This window comes from Strongylocentrotus purpuratus, unplaced genomic scaffold, assembly GCF_000002235.5.
Source record: "Strongylocentrotus purpuratus isolate Spur 01 unplaced genomic scaffold, Spur_5.0 spur5_scaffold_6, whole genome shotgun sequence".
NCBI lineage: Eukaryota > Metazoa > Echinodermata > Echinoidea > Camarodonta > Strongylocentrotidae > Strongylocentrotus > Strongylocentrotus purpuratus.
Window position 1 is genome coordinate 39,862,221 of NW_022145612.1, and position 20,014 is coordinate 39,882,234.

At 37.1% G+C, this 20,014-nt stretch overlaps 1 protein-coding gene across 3 annotated transcripts; it reads right to left on the reverse strand.

Annotated features, from left to right (window-relative positions):
* Positions 1-592: 592 nt before the first annotated feature.
* On the reverse strand, positions 593-19,392 carry LOC577570 (aminoacylase-1). Of its 3 annotated transcripts, none has more exons than XM_011678036.2 (15): positions 19,190-19,392; positions 14,910-14,974; positions 14,082-14,186; positions 13,532-13,603; positions 12,711-12,733; positions 11,854-11,930; positions 10,959-11,048; positions 9,547-9,603; positions 8,664-8,737; positions 7,904-7,953; positions 6,792-6,855; positions 5,850-5,930; positions 5,301-5,369; positions 3,607-3,683; positions 593-2,814 (listed from the first exon to the last, which is right to left on the reverse strand). In XM_011678036.2, exons 2-15 carry the CDS (start codon positions 14,946-14,948, stop codon positions 2,601-2,603), a joined length of 1,092 nt encoding a protein of 363 aa, XP_011676338.2. In that variant the 5' UTR covers positions 14,949-14,974; positions 19,190-19,392; the 3' UTR covers positions 593-2,600. The 3 variants fall into 3 exon arrangements, with proteins under 3 accessions (XP_011676338.2, XP_003723844.2, XP_782880.2); XM_003723796.3 differs by lacking the exon at positions 19,190-19,392 and adding an exon at positions 18,922-19,113; XM_777787.5 differs by lacking the exons at positions 9,547-9,603; positions 19,190-19,392 and adding exons at positions 9,786-9,842; positions 18,922-19,113.
* Between the last annotated feature and the right edge of the window lie 622 nt (positions 19,393-20,014).

A 20,014-nucleotide genomic window follows, 5' to 3' on the forward strand; every position in this document is an offset into this window, starting at 1 on the left:
AATGAGAGGAGTGGGGGGGGGGGGGCGGGGCGTGGAAATTGTCTCCTCCACATTTCCTCCAGTCCATAGTCTTGTTCTCTTGCAAACCCTCTCCCTAACTAGTAATTTAATCTATTTTCATCTCTGTATTATATTTCAGAAGGATCGACATGCAGTAGTACATTATTTTTTGCCATTCCTGCTTATTGTAATTTTGACTTTTGCACTCAATTATCTCTGTTACACTATTTTTTGAGTTTTGTTAGCCAAGGTTACAACAAATTCAAGAATGATCCTATTCGTTTGTAATATATTCAACAATTGTTTTAATGAATTGAATTATAATAAATTGTCATATGTGGGGGGGAGGGGGGGGGGTTAAATTCCAAGTGGCATAGTAGGCCTACCATAAGTACAAGACCCATAAAATGTGCCATTTGACATTTTCGATGCAGAAAGCACCTAAAATGTTTTCAGGAGAGTATGCTGCTTGTCATTGTTCAATACTCCCCTGCAACTCAAAGTATACATTAGCTGTTATTAAAATAGTAATGTGATTAATGAATGTGAGCTGGTCTACACTAAACACTATGGAAGAGCACCCACACATGTAATTAGCCAAGATATAATTTATTTATTTTGTAATGTTGAAGAAAACATATCCAATCAATTATTCAATCAGTTAAACAGTTATTCTAGAATTTAATAGCAAATTTCACCCATTATTTCAAAACATAATATAGTCACCTACTGTACGATTAGCCACTTCACTAGTAATATTTCATGTGTAAGAAATAATATAAAGAATCTAGAAAAAACAAAACAGAAACCAAATGTAACTAATTTAAACTTGAACGTTTGTAGCAAATCAATCCATACATTTATCATTCTTGGAAAGAATAAGACAACCACTGCGGGTGATAAGAACAAAAAAGGAACTATTGACTCATAGTCAGACACACCCATACAGACAAAAACAAAATTTTCAGTTCACTTCTTAAGCCCTTTCACACCGGATCTGCGTAGAGTTGCGTAGTGTGGCGTACCGACTACGCCAAAATTAGACTGCGTATCCATGAAAAAATGTTACTTTGGCGTAGTCTCGGCGTAGTCTCGGCGTAGTCCCTGTGTATGTTATGCTTAGACTGGCGTACGATTGCGTATGGTTACGTACCCTGTGCATAGGCACCTACGGTGCAGCGTATGCATTTGGCGTATACCTACGCGTACGATTAAGTATAATAGGCATAGGGTTGCGTACCGTTACGTAGGCCTGGCGTACAGGTTTGCTTACGATTGCGTACGGTTGCTTTCTGTGTGCGCAAGTTTTTACTGCTTCGTCGCACTGGCGTAGAGCAACGTACTATATTGCGTAGGCATGGCGTAAAGTAGCGTAGTGTTGCGTAGAGTTTGCGTACTTTCTGTGTCTAGTGTCTACGTCAAAAGTACGTGAAAAATAATAAACATTTTTAATTTTTTGCGTCCATCTCGCATACCCCTTTGCATCCCTCTGCGTATAGTTACGTACGCCAACTTAGGGTAGCATACGCTCAGCATAGTCGGTACGCAACACTACACAAGTCTATCTATGGTCCGGTGTGAAAGCCCCTTTAGCCTACTTACTTTATAGTTTAGCTGAATGTACATACAACCATTGTGCTACAGCGTTAATTGTCAAAGCCACAAGCATTAAGACATCTTCAGGTTTGAGTGGAAGCGGGAGTGGGGCAATCGACTGGCATCATCCATTCCATTTTACACACAATAGAAAAAATCATTGGGAAGGGGCAAGTGCCACCTGCCCTCTGGAATTGAAACCAACAAATTTCTTGCACTTGACAAATGGGTCGATGGACAAAAGGGGGCAAGTACCCGCGTTACATATTATCTTCATATCGACACATTTTCTGGCAATGAGAATAAGAAGTTGTGCAATATCTTCATTATTTTGTAGAGATTTATGTTCACATTCCTTCCTGTTCAGAATAGATGGTACATGTATGATTAGTTGCCCCTGACCATTTTCGCGAAGCACACTTCTCCTTTTTTTCTTTACTTCTCATTTAAATATATTCAAGAAAAAGAGGTAGAGAATTTCATTGCATATTCTAAGCACATAATTATACACAGCTAGTTCGCAAGATAATACTTTTATATAACAATATTGATGACAACCTCTTCTGGTTAGAAAGTTGCAAATGTAGATTATCGTCTCAATAAAGGATGTCAGGTATGCATTGATTGAAAATATCAACAATTTGATTAAAACTGAAAGTATATTTCAAACACAAATACTAAAAAGAAAACCTTCCTAGATCTAGATCTATACAATGTTGTAATTTATAAGCTATTCATGTCACTGGGATTTATATGCTAAACTATTGGGTGCTGATGGTCAAATGCTTTGAAAAAAGCTACATATCACAGGGTATATTATCTGAATCAGAGAAGCTTTTTAAAAAAGTTTAAAAAATACAAAAAAAACCTAGTACAAATCAAATATACAATATATTCTGGCTGCTCTCTTTAAACTATGCATCAAATGCATAGAGAGAGCAAACAAATGAGTTTAGAACCCCTGCAATCTAGGTTAACAATATAAATTTGATATTCTCTCCAAATCAAGCTTCAGGCACGTTGGCAATCTCGGTGATGATGGTCTCGTATATGGAGATACCGCGGAGAAAGACGTCTTCGTTGAGGTATTCGTTGTGATCGTGGAGTAAGATCGGAGTGTTGTTCATGGGTGAGAAACCCAGGCAAGGAATGCCCAAGGCTCGGATGTACCTGCTGTCGGTCCCTGCTGGAAAAATCACAACCTGTAGCTCCGCTTTCCTGTTATCAAGGCAACACAACAAAAAAATGCTTGTTACAAATCGACCATTGTCGTAATGTAACCAAATCTAATGCATACCGGAACATCTTTCATTCATCTGTTACTAGTAATTGTACAGGGCATTTCAATAACGAGTCTACTCAACTTTGGTAGCTCCTAATTCTGTCCAATGATACTCTATTCATAATATTTCTGCCACGAGTGAATGATCACCAGGGTCCTTAAAAAGTGTTGTCAAAATCGCCTTGTTCCAAGTTTGGGCTTTAGGGACCAATATGGGCGACAGTAGGTCAGGCCATACGCATTTGCTTCTTTGGTCTTAAATCCTTTTGAAAGTTAAATTGTGCCTTGTTCTTCATGCTTCATTGTTTAAAATGATGCACTGTAACTAGTCTTTCACAGAACTTTGTTTCAATCGACAGGATAACCTTTAATTTTTTTAAACAGCCTACAATCCACTGACCGAACTACTAAATTTGAGATTCGCATAGATAGTGATCTCACACTTCAAACATTCATAACTTCCTTACTATTGGTCAGATTCATTTCAAACTTTTGCCATTCTGTTTCTGTTATTTTCTGCTTTCATACAAATCAACTTATTAAAAGGGTTGGATAGCCCTTTAAGAAGATGTTGACATTATGATCTTACATGACGAGAAAGCATAATTTGATCTCATTACATGATACATAATTACATGAATCAACCTGCATGAAATTTGTATTGATTGTGATGGTTCATCGCTATTGGCAAGCAATCAGTCATGCCATCTCCGCTGTTTTTCACTTACTCTTTCGCACATGCTTTCTTGAATGTCTGCCACCAGGTGTTATCGTCACCCAGAGGGGTTGTGTAGCTGACTCCTTTCTACAATGGATGGAAAACAATGACAAAGAGTTCCAAGTGAGACACGAGGGATATAACTACGTTCTTCTATCTCTCTCTCTCTCTCTCTGGTGCTCTGCTGTACAATAGGACTTAAACATGAAAAACACTCTGTTTGTTTCTGTCTTTAGCTCTTTCCTTCACCTTTTGGCAAGTATCATTTCATGCTAAATATATTACTCATTGCGGATATAGTATCGAAAATAATATCGCTAGTGACGTTTGTTTGTCTCGCAATGTATGGTCACCAAGAGATCTAAAAGATCATGACGTTTCATGTGCCGCTGCTACACTTTGTCAGGTGATAAAATATATTGTAAGCAAGCGTGTTTTATACTCTACGGGTGGACCAGCGGTCAAATAATTAGAACAATAACGGACAAGGCCTATTGGTCGAGGCACACGAGTGCTCAACCAATCAACAGGCCGTCGGCTCGACTCGCCTGCTGGGCAAGAACAAGGCAAGAACAGGGAGTGTCATGGCGTGTCATATGAGACCAGGGGAGTGTTTCACAAAGACTAAGATCGACTTTAAGTTGGACTTAACTACGGCTGGCCGTTCGTGCCACTGTTTGATCTCACCATTTACTGGCATTGGTCTCTCAAGGGACGTACAAACCATGGTCACAAATCTATAGAATTAACATTTTTTTATAATGCATAATTGAAAGAAAAGATATCATCTAAAGATCATAATGGTGAGAGCAAACAGTGGCATTCATGAACAGCAATAGTTAAGTCCAACTTAAAGTCGATCTTAGTCTTTGTGAAACACCCCCCAGGACCCCATTAATTGTTCCCCTAAAAACAATGTTATCGCCTTCAATAAATTGCCAATAATGTAAGATAGATACAATGTTTGGTGAGATACTATTATTATAATTGCAGCAAGATCAGAGATAAAATAGTTTTTTTTTCTGATTGTAATTTGATTTTTGTGTCACTGGGCCAAGGTTTTAAACACGTAGGTTATACACATACCCAATCTTTAATTAATATAATGATTTTACATTCTCTGGAACCAAAAAATATTTCTAAGATTCAATTCTTTTGTAAAATTCAGGCTGAGGATGGAGTATAAAAACTTGATAACATATCCCATTTAGGCATAAATAGTCAATTATGACTGAATTGCCTTAAAGCTTATCTGCACTAGTTTGGCCAGGAGGGATAAGACCACACAGCGAGGTCACTGACAGGTGGCTATCGCATCAACTCAGCTCTCAAATAACATAAGAAATAGAGGATCATGGGGCACCAACAGGCACCGATTGGGGTAAGTTTTCTATATAGAGGGAGCAAGAAGCTACAAGTAGTACAGTGGGCCTTTAAGGCCCAATCAAAAAAGAAAAAAGAAAACAAAATCATTTAAATACTATGTGCCTTTCGTTCCTTTTATTTTGGTACTGTTAATGTGTTGCCCTTTGTGAAATACTATCTTATTTCCTTATCTTGCTTTGCTTGGTAATAAGCCACAAGTCATTTAAAAAATTTAACAAATTGCAGACAATGCATTCTTGAAAACTCAACTTAGGGTAAGTTCCCTTTGCATTATAAGAATCAATAGATGAATAAGTTTGATTAAATCTTTGGACTCACCCGAGGTAGTTTATAAGTAACACCAGGCCCGCCTGATGCTACCAGTTCATCTAGTTTCTTCACCATATCCTACAAGAAAATCAGATAAAACAGAGAAATAAGAACCATAAATAAGGACTGAAACTGGAATCCAAATTTACACGTCACACAAATAAAGTACAGTGAAACTCCATATCTACAATTCATGGCTTCCTTAGATACAGGCAGTTAGTCTAGAAATGCTACCTCATTAGTGTAGGATCTAAGAATCCCAAGGTAGGCCAAATAAATATAAAATCTAGTTTCTCGTCACCTCCTCCTTCCCTATTTTTTTTTGGCCTGCCTTAATTTCTTTGTTAATCAATATTTTCTGTTGCGAAAGGGTTAAAAGCACCTTAACAAGGCAACCCATTAACTATTAGGGTAGTGTGTGTCTGTGGGGCAAGAGGGGGGGGGGGGGGGGGTCCTATTATCTTCTCATTTTCGACTGTGCAATTTCAGCCTGTTCTTGGATGAGTGTATGGTGTAGTTTTAAATCTTGATTACAGACAAAGCGATGAGTATATTTACCTCGGGGGTCGTGTATGGAGAGACACGTAGATCAAAGAGAACTGTGAGGTCACTGGGCACAACATTATTGGCAACTCCTCCCTAACACACAATAGAGATAGAAATTATGAACACTATGTACTGAAAACAACAGCAACAATAATAATAACACAATGAGATTGGTTAGGAAAACACAAGGACAGTTCGATGATAGTGTTATACAAAGTTGTATGTGATAAAGCACTTGGTGCTCTTTGTTAAAGCAAAGTCTTTCAAGAATATTTAATACACATGCAGACTTGGTCCTGTTTTCCTTACTACTACTACATGAACTACGTCTACTACTACTAATATGACTACTACTACTACTACTACTACTACTACTACTACTACTACTGCTACTACAACGATTACTATTACCATGACTACTACTACGATTACTACTACCACGACTACTACTACTACTACTACTACTACTACTACATCTACTCCTATGTCTAGTACTACTACATCTACTACTACTACTACTACTACTTCTAATCTTAGTACATCAATAACTGCCCCTTGTACATCTTGGTGGCTTTTAGTAAGACCCCAGACCATTCAATGGAAAAAAGAGGAAAATATCATATCAAAAAGCCTCCTTCTTGAGGCATTTTCAAGGATGTTCACATGAAAAATTTGACTTACGGAAGGCTCAAGGGTCTGCCTCCCTGAAGCATTCCTTAACCTTTGACATCTCACACATTTTATATACTGCAAAGCATCCCTGATTTTCAGATATCACAGATATTTTCACAACATGCAGTACCACTAAATCTAGAAAATCACTGTCTACAGATTCAATACTGATGGCCATAAAATGGCTCCTTTCCCAATGATTTCAGACCAGTTGTGTGTAAACCTCTTAATGTTGAGTGTGCACCCTGTGGTTAAGAATTGCTACTCTATGCTAAGACTTACTGATAACTTGACTAAGTTGACAGTGTTCACATCTCCTAATACAGTAACACCGCTCTTCTTTGCTCTGTGTTAGGAGAGAGCACAAATCAAAATTACTAGCATTGACTCTAATAAGTGTACCTTTTGAAAGGGTTCGAGTTCGAGATCATTGACGACAAAATAGTGCATCCGGAGTCAAAAGTTCTGCAGTAGAGTCTGTACTTTATTGTTTCTCATCGTTAAACACCCTTGGCCAATACTAGCCATAACGCTAAACAATAGCGACAATGCATGCTACCAAGCTCCATATCCACAGCTCGTAGAATTACAGCAGACTTTAAACAAAGTCTGGCCACATTTCCTCCTACAGCAGGCCAAATGTACATGTGTTTGCAGTCCTCATTACACAGCTTAGAATCGCTGCCTGCCTGCTATAGCATTCACCAATGCTAGCACTAACACAAAAGAAATGCACTCATGCAAAGAGTTCAATGAGAATCCCTTTAGGGGGTACTCCAATTGAGTAATAGAGATACCCCCAAAAAGGAGGGAAACGGTTCAATAGGAATTCCTCTAGGGGGGAAACAATTTGTCATTAACTAAAGCAAGGGGGGGGGGGCATCTGTGCACCACAAAATTCCTATTTAATTTACAACATAAATTCCAATTTACAACACTATCACCAAAATATGTTGTGCTCATGACTTGAAGAATTTCCATGTGGCTATACTGTATTCAAAATATGGGCTTTAAACATGACTTCTACAAAAATGTTGCCATTTCAATATAATCTATGCGAACAGTAATACATCTTGTTAATGCACACATACGCACTCACATAGGTCTTGTATCCTTTAATTTCTTCATACTTCTTAAAGGTTTACCTATAGAATACCAGGTAAAGTTTGTTTAGGTTGATTATATACATTATAGCTATACAAGTAATTTTTCAGGTGATTGGTACACTTTAAATCCTACTCTAAACACATTTTTCTTGAAAAAAAGTTTCAAACTATAAACAGTATGCTTCATTTCTTTTCCAGATATTCATAAAAAGTTAGTTAGTGTTTCAGAATCTGAGACAAAGTTACCGGATCCCTTTAAGCCCGGTGTAGATGAAAATAATTGCTTACCGTGCCTCTTCTTGATCCCTGTATTTCAAGAATGCAGTCAAGACTTTTTGCTAGGAAACAACAATAAGAAGAAGAAAAAAAAACACAAAATAAATACTATGTCAACCAAAAATAATATAGCACCGGTACATTTGTATGGCTGCTTCATATTTGGACGGGGACATTTTCGCAAGTGCAAAATCATAAATTAGAAATGTTGTTTATCTAGCTTATATTTTTCTTGTCAGGTGGAAAATTATGAATAATTGCATTAATCTGGTTAGTCTTTTTATAACAGGTGCCTGAATAATTAAGGGTATAGATAGTACCGGTTTATGTTACATTGAAGGGTCCATATGTCACAGTTGTGCTTTTTGTGGATATGCCCACATGATTTTATTACTAATAATCTTGAACTACTATAGCAACTACAATGTGAACTGTAAGTTATAAAACCAATTAGATTTGCTTTAAATCACTCAATTTAACAAAAAGAAAATATCATCATCAGCTAACATTTGGAAAAGATTGGAAAAAAATGGCACTGCAGGCAGGAAGGTCTGATAATAATGGAAATAACAGGATAATCCTATAAAATATAGAGGCTATCTGGTTGACCTGCATGCAAGATCAGGGACCCGCTTCACAAAGCCTTTTTTCAATGACAAATGACAAAAATCAATGACAAATCTGCTCATAACCAATCAGAAGCAAGGATTTCAGTAGCTTGAGGACACATTGACAGGGGATCAACCAATGGGCAGACATGGTTTCAGCTTACCAGTTTCACAGCAGCAGTATCTTGTATAAACTGAGATCCATGGCCCGGCCTTCCAACACAGGTCACTTCAACCCCTGCCAAAAAACAAAACAAACAAAAATCAATAAAAATGGCAAACCATAAATGGCAAATTGGCAAACTGAGGCAACACTTGCATGTTTTCTTCTTTCATTGCTACATTTCTCTAGTACAAAAGTCATAAATCTGAAAAGAATTTTCATGTCATGAACAATGTAGAAAAGTTTAAAGATTGTTAATCTTGTGATTAGTAATGATTTAGAACTTTTTAGTATGGTACCATGCAATATACCGGTAAGGATCTTTATTACACCTAGCACCAACAAGTAAAATGCAATATGGTAAAGCAAGAAAAGTTCAGAAGAGACAGAATCTTTGTTCATTATTCTCAGGCATCTGGACCATTATACAATTCAAAATTTATGTCAGTTTTATATGAGTATTGTACTCAGTTTTTGGCTTTTCAAGCCGATTAAATAATAAATAATAATAATGGTATGTCTTCTTTACCCAGGGTTTTGCTCAACTAAAGATAAAATTACTTAACTTTATCCCGGGATCAAACACTACATTCATATACAGTCAAACCTGCTTTAGTGACCACCTGTCTACAAAGACCACCTGTCTACAAAGGCCACATTTGTTGTTTCCCTTGAAAATGGTTTCTCATTGAATCATGTACTAAAGGATCCTGTCTACAAAGACCACCTGTCTACAAAGGCCACTTTTTGTGTTTCCCTTGGGTGGTCCCTATAGACAGGTTTGACTGTACATACATACAACCATTCATACATACATACATACACCCATCCATATATATTATCATGTTTGAGTTGTATGAACTCAAACACATACAACTACTTACACCAAATGGCCCGTTCTCCATGATAAAGACTGAACTTTTCTGTCGGGTTGGCAAGTCCTGATAATTTCAGAATGATTTTGAAATAAGAAATTAGAATAAGAAAGGAAGTTAGGAAGAAAGGAAGTTAGGAAGAAAATTAGGTAGCAACACCACATATACACCCACAAATGTATGAACTGTATCATTAAGTGGTTGGAATATAGTGAGAGTTTTTTTCTTGTTAGACCAATTCTACTCACTCCATGTTGCTCTTTCTCCATGGTAGAGTGAAAATTGCTCAGTTGGATTGGCTAGCCCTAAATTGAACCAAAAACAACAACAAGTCGTACTTCTACTTTCAAGCTCATGATTGAGATGTTTACAATGTTTAAATAGACAAATCCCATTTCAATGACTTTCCAGGTGCAATATAGCAATACTAGTTCATCATATTAACATGTTAAAGAAAAAAACTAGATGGAACTTTGACTGCGCGCAGTTGAAAATGATGCCTCCGCCATAGAGCCATTTTACAAACCAAAACAGAAGCAATTTTTAAAATTAAATTTTGATTGTAGTCCATTAACAGGTTCTCAGAATATCAAGATTACAAGCTATTTTTCATATACATGTATGACCATTTGATCTTTGACCTCATGACCCTAAAATCTAATCAGTTCATTGGCTCTGCAAGATACATACATATCTTGAGGTTGATGATAATCCGTTAATAGGTTCTAATGAAAATGCGATCACAAGCTATTTTTTGCATACAGAATGAGACCCATGACATTTGACCTTTGACCTCATGACTCCCAAATTAGATCAGTTCATTGGCTCAGCAAGATACATACATGTCATGAGTCTGATGATAATCCGTCAATAGGTTCTGATGATAATGTGATCAAGAGCTATTATTGCATACATTATGAACCCTGTGACCTTTGACCTTGTGGCCCCAAAATCTAACAAGTTCATTGGCTCTGCAAGATACATACATGACCCAAGTTTAGCTGGAATCCATCAATCAGTTTTTGAGATAACGCAATCACAAGAAAGGGACGGACGTATGGACGGACAGACGGACGGACAACCTGAAAACATAATGCCTCCTAATATAACATATTCATCCTCAAAGATTTTAGTTTTAAATAGTTGATATACAAATTTCTCTATCCCCACTGTCCACCTTAGAAAGACTAGAGATAAATTGAATCAAACACATTACAAACAGTTATATGAGGATACTTTAAAATGTTAAAAAGAGCAAATTCTACCCATACAAATTTCCTCACGTATCTTTTTCCTGTGTCCTTATCTTGTTTACATTTTGAATCGAATCTGATTGGAAGTAAACATGCATTTATGAGTATTTTATAGAAAATAGAGATATTTGGTATGCAAATAAGTTGTAAAAAAATTTCATGCTATACCTTCGTCAAGCCCAAATCCAACATTGAGGTCCTTGAACTCTTGTGTCTTTGTGAATTCACCCATTCCAAGGTTTCCACCAATCTCTTCATCTACAAAACAAACCAAACCCAAAAGACAAGGATATTAGAAGCATAGAACCTTAGTATAAGGGCTGAAAATGGAGATGGCAAGCTGCAAAGGTTTCTGTTGTAGCCACAAGATCCATGGCCCAAATTCAGTTAAATATTTGAATTATGTCAGTATTTTATTTACCATCAAGTCTTGTTCAGATTACATCTGAATATTTTACTTGAGTAAGCCACCTTAAAGGTAAAAAATACTTACTGATGGCCATTGCGATATCACATGACCCATCAATAGTTAGGAGCAATATTAAAATGTGTTGTTGTATCACTTTTTGTGTGCAGCTTTTAATCAACGCTGTTACAACAAAAACGAGTGCTCAGGAAACAAAAATGTCACATATATCTGAAAGAAATACATATTTTTATATTCATTCAAGAACAATGTCAAAGTCCATGTACTTCATGTACCACAACTGATAAGATTGGGTTTATTATTGACCCTAAGATATTGGATTTTCCAAGCTAATTTCATTGACAGAGTGAGAGCTTGGATTGAAACAGATTTTCTCTCAAAAAATGTACAGTAAATGTACTTCAATATAAAGTAATAATCATGATCATGAAAATTGGGGATCATAAAGAAAAATCTGTACTGAGAACATCTCCATGAAGCTTCATAATATACAAATGACTCGGGCAAATAGTTCATTATATAATACCAGCATTAGAGTTGAGGCTGAGTGCATTTATTGTACGAAGCATGATAGCTTTGTACGATGGGTGGCCTTAGATACATACAGCCTCAATGTTTAATAAACAAGTATCTTACCTGGCACAAATGTCATGTGTATTGTACGCATCAACCTCTTTCCAGCTTTCATCAGTCTACGGACAGCTTCAATGTACCTGAAGAGAAAGACAAGAACTTACACTACACTTTCAATTCAGTGGAAATTAAAGATAGAGCTAAATTCTGGTCCTACCGATACATTGTGAAAGAGACAGCCTGGAAGCTTTTTGGGAAACGTTGATAATCATCATCATCATTTATCGAAGTCAGCATTTTCCCTCTTACGAGGGGTTACTGACTTTCGTGCCATGATGACACTCCCTCCCTCCACTTCTTGTTGTCTTGAGCATCCTTCTCATTTAGACCAAACCTAATGCTTTCTTTGTTCACCCTATCTTTCCAAGAAATCTTTGGTCTTCCTTTCCCTCTTGTGCCATTCACTTCCATGCAGAACATAAGAATTTGTGTATACCGGTACTGCAATGTTTTGGAATTATCAAAATGATTATTATTAAACAAGGCAAGTTAGCAAATTTAACTCTCAATATTTCTTTATATTTTTGTGGCAAAAATTGGGTTTAAATTTTTTTTAACAAAAGCCTTAAAAATGCACTAATTCGTTACACTTACACTGATCTAGAAGGCATGATATTTATGTGAGCTGCCAATTTTGACATAACTATATCACATATATGCTGAATAATAAGAATAAGAATAAGAAAAATGCCTGAAATTTTGAAATTCCATTTCTAAAGTGTTGCTTTGACTGAGCAGATGAATTCACAATCTAGGAATGTACCGTATATCAAATAATGAGATTTGATCTTATAAAAAATGTTTCAGGTATACCAACTATATACCAAATTTAGTTACACTGGAACTGAAGGAAAACTTACTGAATGCCAACACATTTCATGTCCTGTGAGATAATAGAATAGAAACAGAGAGAGAATGAGAAAGAGAGGGAGAGAGAGAGAGAGAGAGAGGCCGAGTGATAGAATGATAGAGAGAGAGAGAGAGAGAGAGAACGAGAGGGGGTGGGAGAAAGACGCAGAGAAACAATGTATAGTGAGAGAATCAAAGGAAAGTGAAAATGAAACACAAGCATTAATTGATAAATTTTCGAATCATCTGCACCATGTATTGCTGATTAATATTTCATCTGTAATGGGACAAAACATTTATATACAGTATGATGAGCTATGATTTGGGGGCAAGGCAACATAGATTATAGAAAAGATTAAGATCTTTTGTAGGTATAAGTTGATGGATTCCGATGACGATATCCAACCAAATTTCTGCAGTATAGTTTGGCTAAACAAAGTCAATACAAAATCACTTTAACTCTTTTTGTTTGTTTGTATGTTCCCGGTAAAAGGTTCCCCTGTTTCACAACTGTATTTCCTATTGTATACCAAAGGCTTCAAGATTATGTTAATGTTACAAGTGTATAACTTATCTATGAAGATGTTAAAACAGCTGTCTTGTAGCTAATCAGGACCAGAAATTGGTAATTTGCAAAGCTTTTGTATAGCACAAAGCAATCCTTCTGCTAATTGTTTTTCATTATTTTGTGTCCACTGGCATGTGTGGCAAACAAGCGATTGTGCAAATTAGCACTTTGGGCAAACAAATAATTTAGCATTGATAAAAAAAATAACATGATGATATAACATGGTTCCTTGCATTTGCAGTGATCTAGAAACTTAGGTCTCACCTGGGATCCTCTGGCAACGATGTCTCCATTCTCCTTTTTCTTTGCTTCAAATGGGTCAGAATCCCAGTGTTCCTAACATCAAATGAGAAAAAACAAACACAAAATAAAAAATGCTTTCAAGTATGAAAGCCAGTTGATATGCATTTATCAACTGGAGCTGGCAATCGCACACAAGTGACAAAAGAAATGGGAGTAGAGATAAATTTACTTTCAAAAGGTCAAAACTTTGCAAACTATGGGGGCACGTAATACCACAGATTTCTGAAGAAAGTCATATATCTGGCTAATTGGCCTATTAATCAACATTTGTCTTTTCTCTAGCTATAGGGCTATATAAATGGGGAAGGTATATATGCATCTGAGTGACTCTGTAATCTGGTGCATGAATGCTCTGAATTGATAGATCCAAGTGTTTTTTATATGCCGTTTCATTTTTAAAAAAATGACATATTAAATAATCCCATCCTTACAAATCTTCCCTTTACTTTAATAAAAATAAAATTAGTCCCATTATCACATTTAAACAGAGAAGACAGTCTGCTAAACTTACTGGAAAGACTGGGACAACATCAATGTGGGAGTTAAGGACAATGCTTTTGAGGTGTGGATGTGTCCCTTCCCATGTAATGACAACCACTATCTTGCCAGGATGAACCTGTAAAATAAAAGGAATAGATTGACAAATATTATATCAATATGCAAGTTATTAAAGCCTTACTAAGCTATCCCTTTGATTATGTAGATTAGTATAGATTAGAATTCTATTATATTATTATTAGTATCATCATTATTGTCAATATCATTAGCATTATTATTATTATCATAACTATTATTATCATATTGTGTTCAAAGAAAGAGAGAGAGAGAGAGAGAGAGAGAGAGAGAGAGAGAGAGAGAGAGGGGAGTAGACATAGAGAGACGGGCAATAAAAAAGAAAGACTGAGACAGACAGAAAGCAAGGGGGATGATAGAGAAATGCAGTGAGGAAAACACACAGAAATATGGCAAACAAAATAAATTATTATCTGATGTACCAGATATATAGGCAATATTATATTCATTCATTTCAATATTCTTTAAGGCCAACAAAAGAGGAAGAAACTTCCTCATAGCTACATTCAATGTGAAAAAAATGAAATGAATTTTAAAGTCCTACAAAAAAAGTTATTTCACTGACAGTAATGGAATGAATTACTTCAAGATAAACAAGAAAGAAAAGAGGCTCTTGCTGTTCTCTACGTAAAAAGATCAATTGATTACTTTAAAGAAGAAAAAAAAAATCTATTTCCATAGCAAAAGTACAACTTCTACATGCAGGTAAAAAAAAAGGTTAATAAAAAGGTAACAAAAACAAAAAAAACAAAAAAAAGTTGCGAACCTCTATAAGCCGCACTGGTAGACCAAGTTCATCTCCCATTCGCTTCAGGAAAGCATTAGCACCAGCTGTGGAATGGTAAGAGATAAAATTCAATTATTTTCAAGCTAATAAAATTTAATAATGAAGGCTTGCAAGAGTCACATGACTACATTAAGAAAAAGATTTCCAGCTTGAGCATTGCAAGCTTCATGTAAATGAAATAAACATGGATGAATAAATAATATGAATCACTGTTTGTATCTAAATATAGAGAGGAGCCGTTAGTGCTGCTCAAGTGATATGATATTACCTTGTGTCTAGGACACACATGTATGCTTCTATTTAAAAATGCCATTGATGCAAAGTTTTCAATAGCAAGTACGGTAATACTATTGCACTGTTAACATTTCTTTTTCACCCCCTCTCTTCCAAATCTTCCAAATGATACTACATACAGTACATGCATGCATATCGCATACATACTTGGATATCCCTCTTTCTCTCTCTCACTCTCTCTCTCTCTCTCGTAAACTGTGTATCCTGCACTCACATGTTCCAATCCATGACTTTCCGTCCCAATTTCTCAATTGGAGTATAGACCTAGCTGCTTACGTAGACACTTTTGACTGAAATATCTTTTTTAACATATTTCTCATCAGGGTGCTACAAGAATTTTTTTCACCACTTGCCATGTCGGGCAAGTGGGTTTTCAATTTACTTGCCCAAACAATATTTCCACTTGCCCAAAACTTTTTGTTTACTAGCACAATCGAGAAAAAACAGCTGATCAACGCACGTGTGTGTCTGTGCAAGCCGCTGTCATTTGGAAACGTAGGCTAATTTTCAGCTGTTAATAATTTGGGTCAACTCTTCCATCAAGAAACGTCATGTAAATAATGGGTAATCAACTATTTTAAATAAAGTACGGACATTTTTATTTCATCATTCACTGCTATAAATATCATGCCAAAATTTGTAAATTCTTACTAAATAATAATATTGAAGATATTTTACGATAAATCTCGGATAAGTATGCGAAAACTAGACTAAACAACGTCGCTAAAACCATGAAAACAAAACAACAACGGCTTATATTCTGGGGGTCTCGATACTATTATCAAAATGACTCGCTCGGTCGGATCTTGAGACCGCAGTAATAAATTGAAAACGAGACAAAAACATTCATCTGATTTATATGAGCAGCGAGTTTTAAATAATATGTTCACAATCATTAACAGTCATTATGAATAAATATCAAACATTTGACTTTTTGTACTTACTAGAAAATCCCTGTTGTTTATTCCATTCCGATTCGCACGTGTTCATTTCCCTAGAATAATGACGTCATATTTGGCGTGATTCAACCAATCGGCAATCAGAGAATAGCAAAGGCCTGTCGGTGCGGCCTGCAGAGCTAGAGAGAGAGAGCGCGAATAAGCTCGCAGCTGGTACGATCGCGCTAGCTGTCTCTAGCTAGCTCACGGCCGGCCGTGCGTGGAGGTGGAGCGGCATTCATGGCTTGAAGTGTCACTGTTGCATGCGCGCTGAGCTAGCTGAGCTGGCTAGCTGTCTGTGAAGTTTTTTCGAAATCGGAACGATCGCTTTTTTGCTTCTGGATTTTGACGACGGGTAAGAAGTTGACGGGTGAATGGTAGAGTTCTTGGACACTAGGAAATTACTGTAAAAGTATCACTTGCCCGAATCGGGCAAGTGATAATTTGATTTACTTGCCCGACGGCTCAATTTGGTTGCCCCGGGACGTCGGGCAAGCGGGTTTGTCGCGCCCTGTTCTCATATATGATTTACTGCACGAGCTCGACACTCGTGTCTAGTGCTGCAAGATTAAGGTACTGTGTGTGAGACTAGGCTATATTTGTTTGGCGCCTGATCTGACCGAAGCTCATACATATTCATATTTTGGCGTAATGGCAATTTTTTTGGCTTGAACAATGACATCACTGGTCACAGTGCAGTTTTCCTTCTCATTTTGAGATGGATGTAGCTATGGGGCTCAAACCAACGCAAGATTGACATACATTGTACTGGGGATTGTACCATTGTATTTTTTAATTTTTTATTTTGTTCAATATTTTGTTTTTTTCTTTCTGCCAATTTTGTGAATTAGACGACGAGCGCACAAATCGTAGGCGTAGAACTTAGAAGCCTTAATTACGCCCGGGTATTGGCCTAGCTCCCTACTAAATGTACGCTAAAGGTCTACATGGGACGGGATGGAACTGTATGGGTAGGGAGGCCAATGCCCAAATCTAACTTTTTAATTACTAATTTGTTTATACTAAAACTAAGATTAAAAGAAAGCATTTACTTTCACTAAGAAAATCCACCCATCTGCCGACTCCATAGGTTCCATCAAATAGGAGATATCCAGCTGGTTTGTAGCCATTTCCTTCTACGCCTTTCCGTACGTAAGAGCCTTGAAACAATTATATTTCATGTCGCAAAGTTACGTTCATAATTAGACAGGCCCGAGGGACAAAGTTCATGATGAAGTTTAAAACTTCGCGCGAAAGTGCAATCACTCAACAGCGGCTAGCCTTGAATCGGTCGCACACGTACACACCTTCTTCTTCTTAGTTGATCCCTCCACCGACACAGGCAAGCCCCGATGCAGGCTGAAGTCCAGCCATCAATGTGCGAACGATTACATCTTCTACTACTACGAGCCGAAGACGATGGTTCAAAAAAGGAAAGAAATATATATAATTCATTGATATTTACCTTAGATGTGTATTCCAATAATTTGATTTCCTCATGAGTATTCCTTATTATCAACGATCGAGAAGTTACGAGGTCCAATTAAAATCCATCTTGCAGCGAACACAATCATAGCGCACATCCATGCATGCAACGTACGTGTACTAATATTTCTCTCACTCTCTCTCTCTCTCTCTCTCCCTTTCGCTATACGTAACATACACACTCACTAACCATGTATCATACAACACACACCTTCAAATCATGGCTTTCATTTCAATTCTCAATTGGAGTATAGACTGCTCACGTAGACTTTTTTTTTTACTGAAATATCTTTTTTAACACTTCTCATACATTACTGCACGACACTCGTATCTAGTGCTGTGAGAATAAGGTACTAGGGTCTATAAATAAGACTACGCTTTGCGCACGATCTGACCGGAGCTCAGATTATGTCGCAATACCCTTTATTTTTGGCGCGAACAATGACGTCACTGTTCACTGTTTTCCTTCTCATTTTGAGATGGATGTAGCTATAGGGCTCAAACCAACGCAAGATTGACAGAAACATCGTACTCTATCTACTTTCGAATGTTCAGTTTGTAAAAATCTGTATTTAAAAAGATATAATCTTTTTTCTTTATATTTTCTAGTTGTTAGAAGTGGCAATTGTGAACATCTGAAATGTTGATCTCTATCAAAAGTTCTTTACTCAAAACGGATCCCATATTTTTAGGGTCTACCTTCTGCCAATGAGAAGGTTTTTAGTGAGCAAACCTCTACGCCCTCTAGGATTTTCTTAGTCGGTGGTGCGAGTGCGTCAAGGTCGTCTGCAACCACAATTATTGGATTAAAAAACGTCAAAATCTGCAAGATTGTCAACAAATGGTGAAAGACTGTTACAGATCCGTGATTATAGGTATGTTGTAAAATGTATAATTGTATTTTCTTTTCATATTTTCTTCAATTTTTATTTTTACATCATTTTTTTCCCTTTGCTAATTTTTTGAAGTGGGCGACGAGCGCACAAATCGTAGGTGTAGAAGCCTTACGCCCGGGCATTGGCCTCCCTAGTATGGGCTATACCGCGCTGCCAGAGCTGCCGGGCGCGGGCTAGGAGTCAGGACTAACTTCACTAAGCCGGTGTCCTTCCGGATTGGAGCCTCAGCATCAGAGCAAAGAGATACCAGCATATCGAGCATGCACTGTCCGCGGCCCGCGGATCGCCGACTGAGCTGAGCTGTACCGTATGTACCGAAAGTGGTAAAAAAAGCCTGCACAGGTTTTACGATCATTTATTTAAGTCAAATTATCTCACCATAATCAGGATTTGGCTCGACCGTCTTGAATCTTAGATACTCTCTGAAGTTAGTGACAGCTTGATTTTCTTGCATTTTCGATCGTTTAGCTGCTGCAGCCATTTTAAAAGTGAAATCTTTTAAAATAATGCAGAGAATTGAAGTCAATGTCAAGGGCTAGCATGTGTACACATGATTTTTATGGACAGCCATGTGTACCGTACCGTACCTCGATTTCGTGGGACTACAATAATTTCACAACATTTCAATCATACTTTGCTTACTTACATTACTTGTCTCAGTGTGTGAAATAATACAGGTGTGACAGTCTTTTGAGCTCCCATTTTATATTGATTTTCACGTAAGCAATGAAATATAAAGTATTCGTTGAAAAGGAGTTTTGAAAACATATTAATATGTAATTCAGCCTTCCATAAATCAAAGGGGTGTGTCATTCTGTCACGTTCTCGAGGTCAGTGAGGTAAAATTGTGATCCTGGGTTTCCTCCCAACACCCCCCCCCCCCCCCCCCCCCCCCTCTATCAACATGCTCCTCCCCTTTGTGTGAGTTTCCTTTTCTCGTTCAGGGTGCATACTGAAATAGCAATGATACGATGTAGTATAGCTGATTAGCCTCGTTGATTTGTTTTTCCATCTTCACGTTTGACTGACTTTTCTGATGCTGCCATTCATCTGAGCAAATTTCAATAAAAGTTAATTCCGCTAATAACCCCCGGGACAAAAAGAATGTAACAACTCCTCTGTACAATTTTTGTTTTTAGCAAAATTTCTTCCTCCGGCCCTCACTTCCTCTCTCGATTTCTCTCGGCTCTGCTCTTTTCATTCTTGCCTCTTTCGTTGGTTTTATCATATTGCTTTTTCTGGGGTTATCTCACACATTTAAATATCTATGTGTTTTCTTTAATAGGCGATGCAGATCAATTTGTCAGGATAGTTCATGGAAACTGTCTACGGCTCTCCAAATTAAACGAGCACATTTGAATTTTCACCCCGGATTGTTTTCCAAGACGTTGCCATATCCCATTTAACTTGTATAGTCTTGGAAAACAAATCAATAACATTTGAATTTTCACCCTAGGTCGTTTTCTGAGAC

Coding starts and splice junctions, on each gene's coding strand:
- LOC577570 (XM_003723796.3), bottom strand. CDS start 19,024: ATGGCTGCAGCAGCTAAACGATCGAAAATGCAAGAAAATCAAGCTGTC. Junction 11,931..12,710: donor ATGAAATGTGTTGGCATTCA/GTAAGTTTTCCT, acceptor CTTTCTCTTCAG/GTACATTGAAGCTGTCCGTA. Junction 9,604..10,958: donor TGGATTTGGGCTTGACGAAG/GTATAGCATGAA, acceptor TGAAATTATCAG/GACTTGCCAACCCGACAGAA.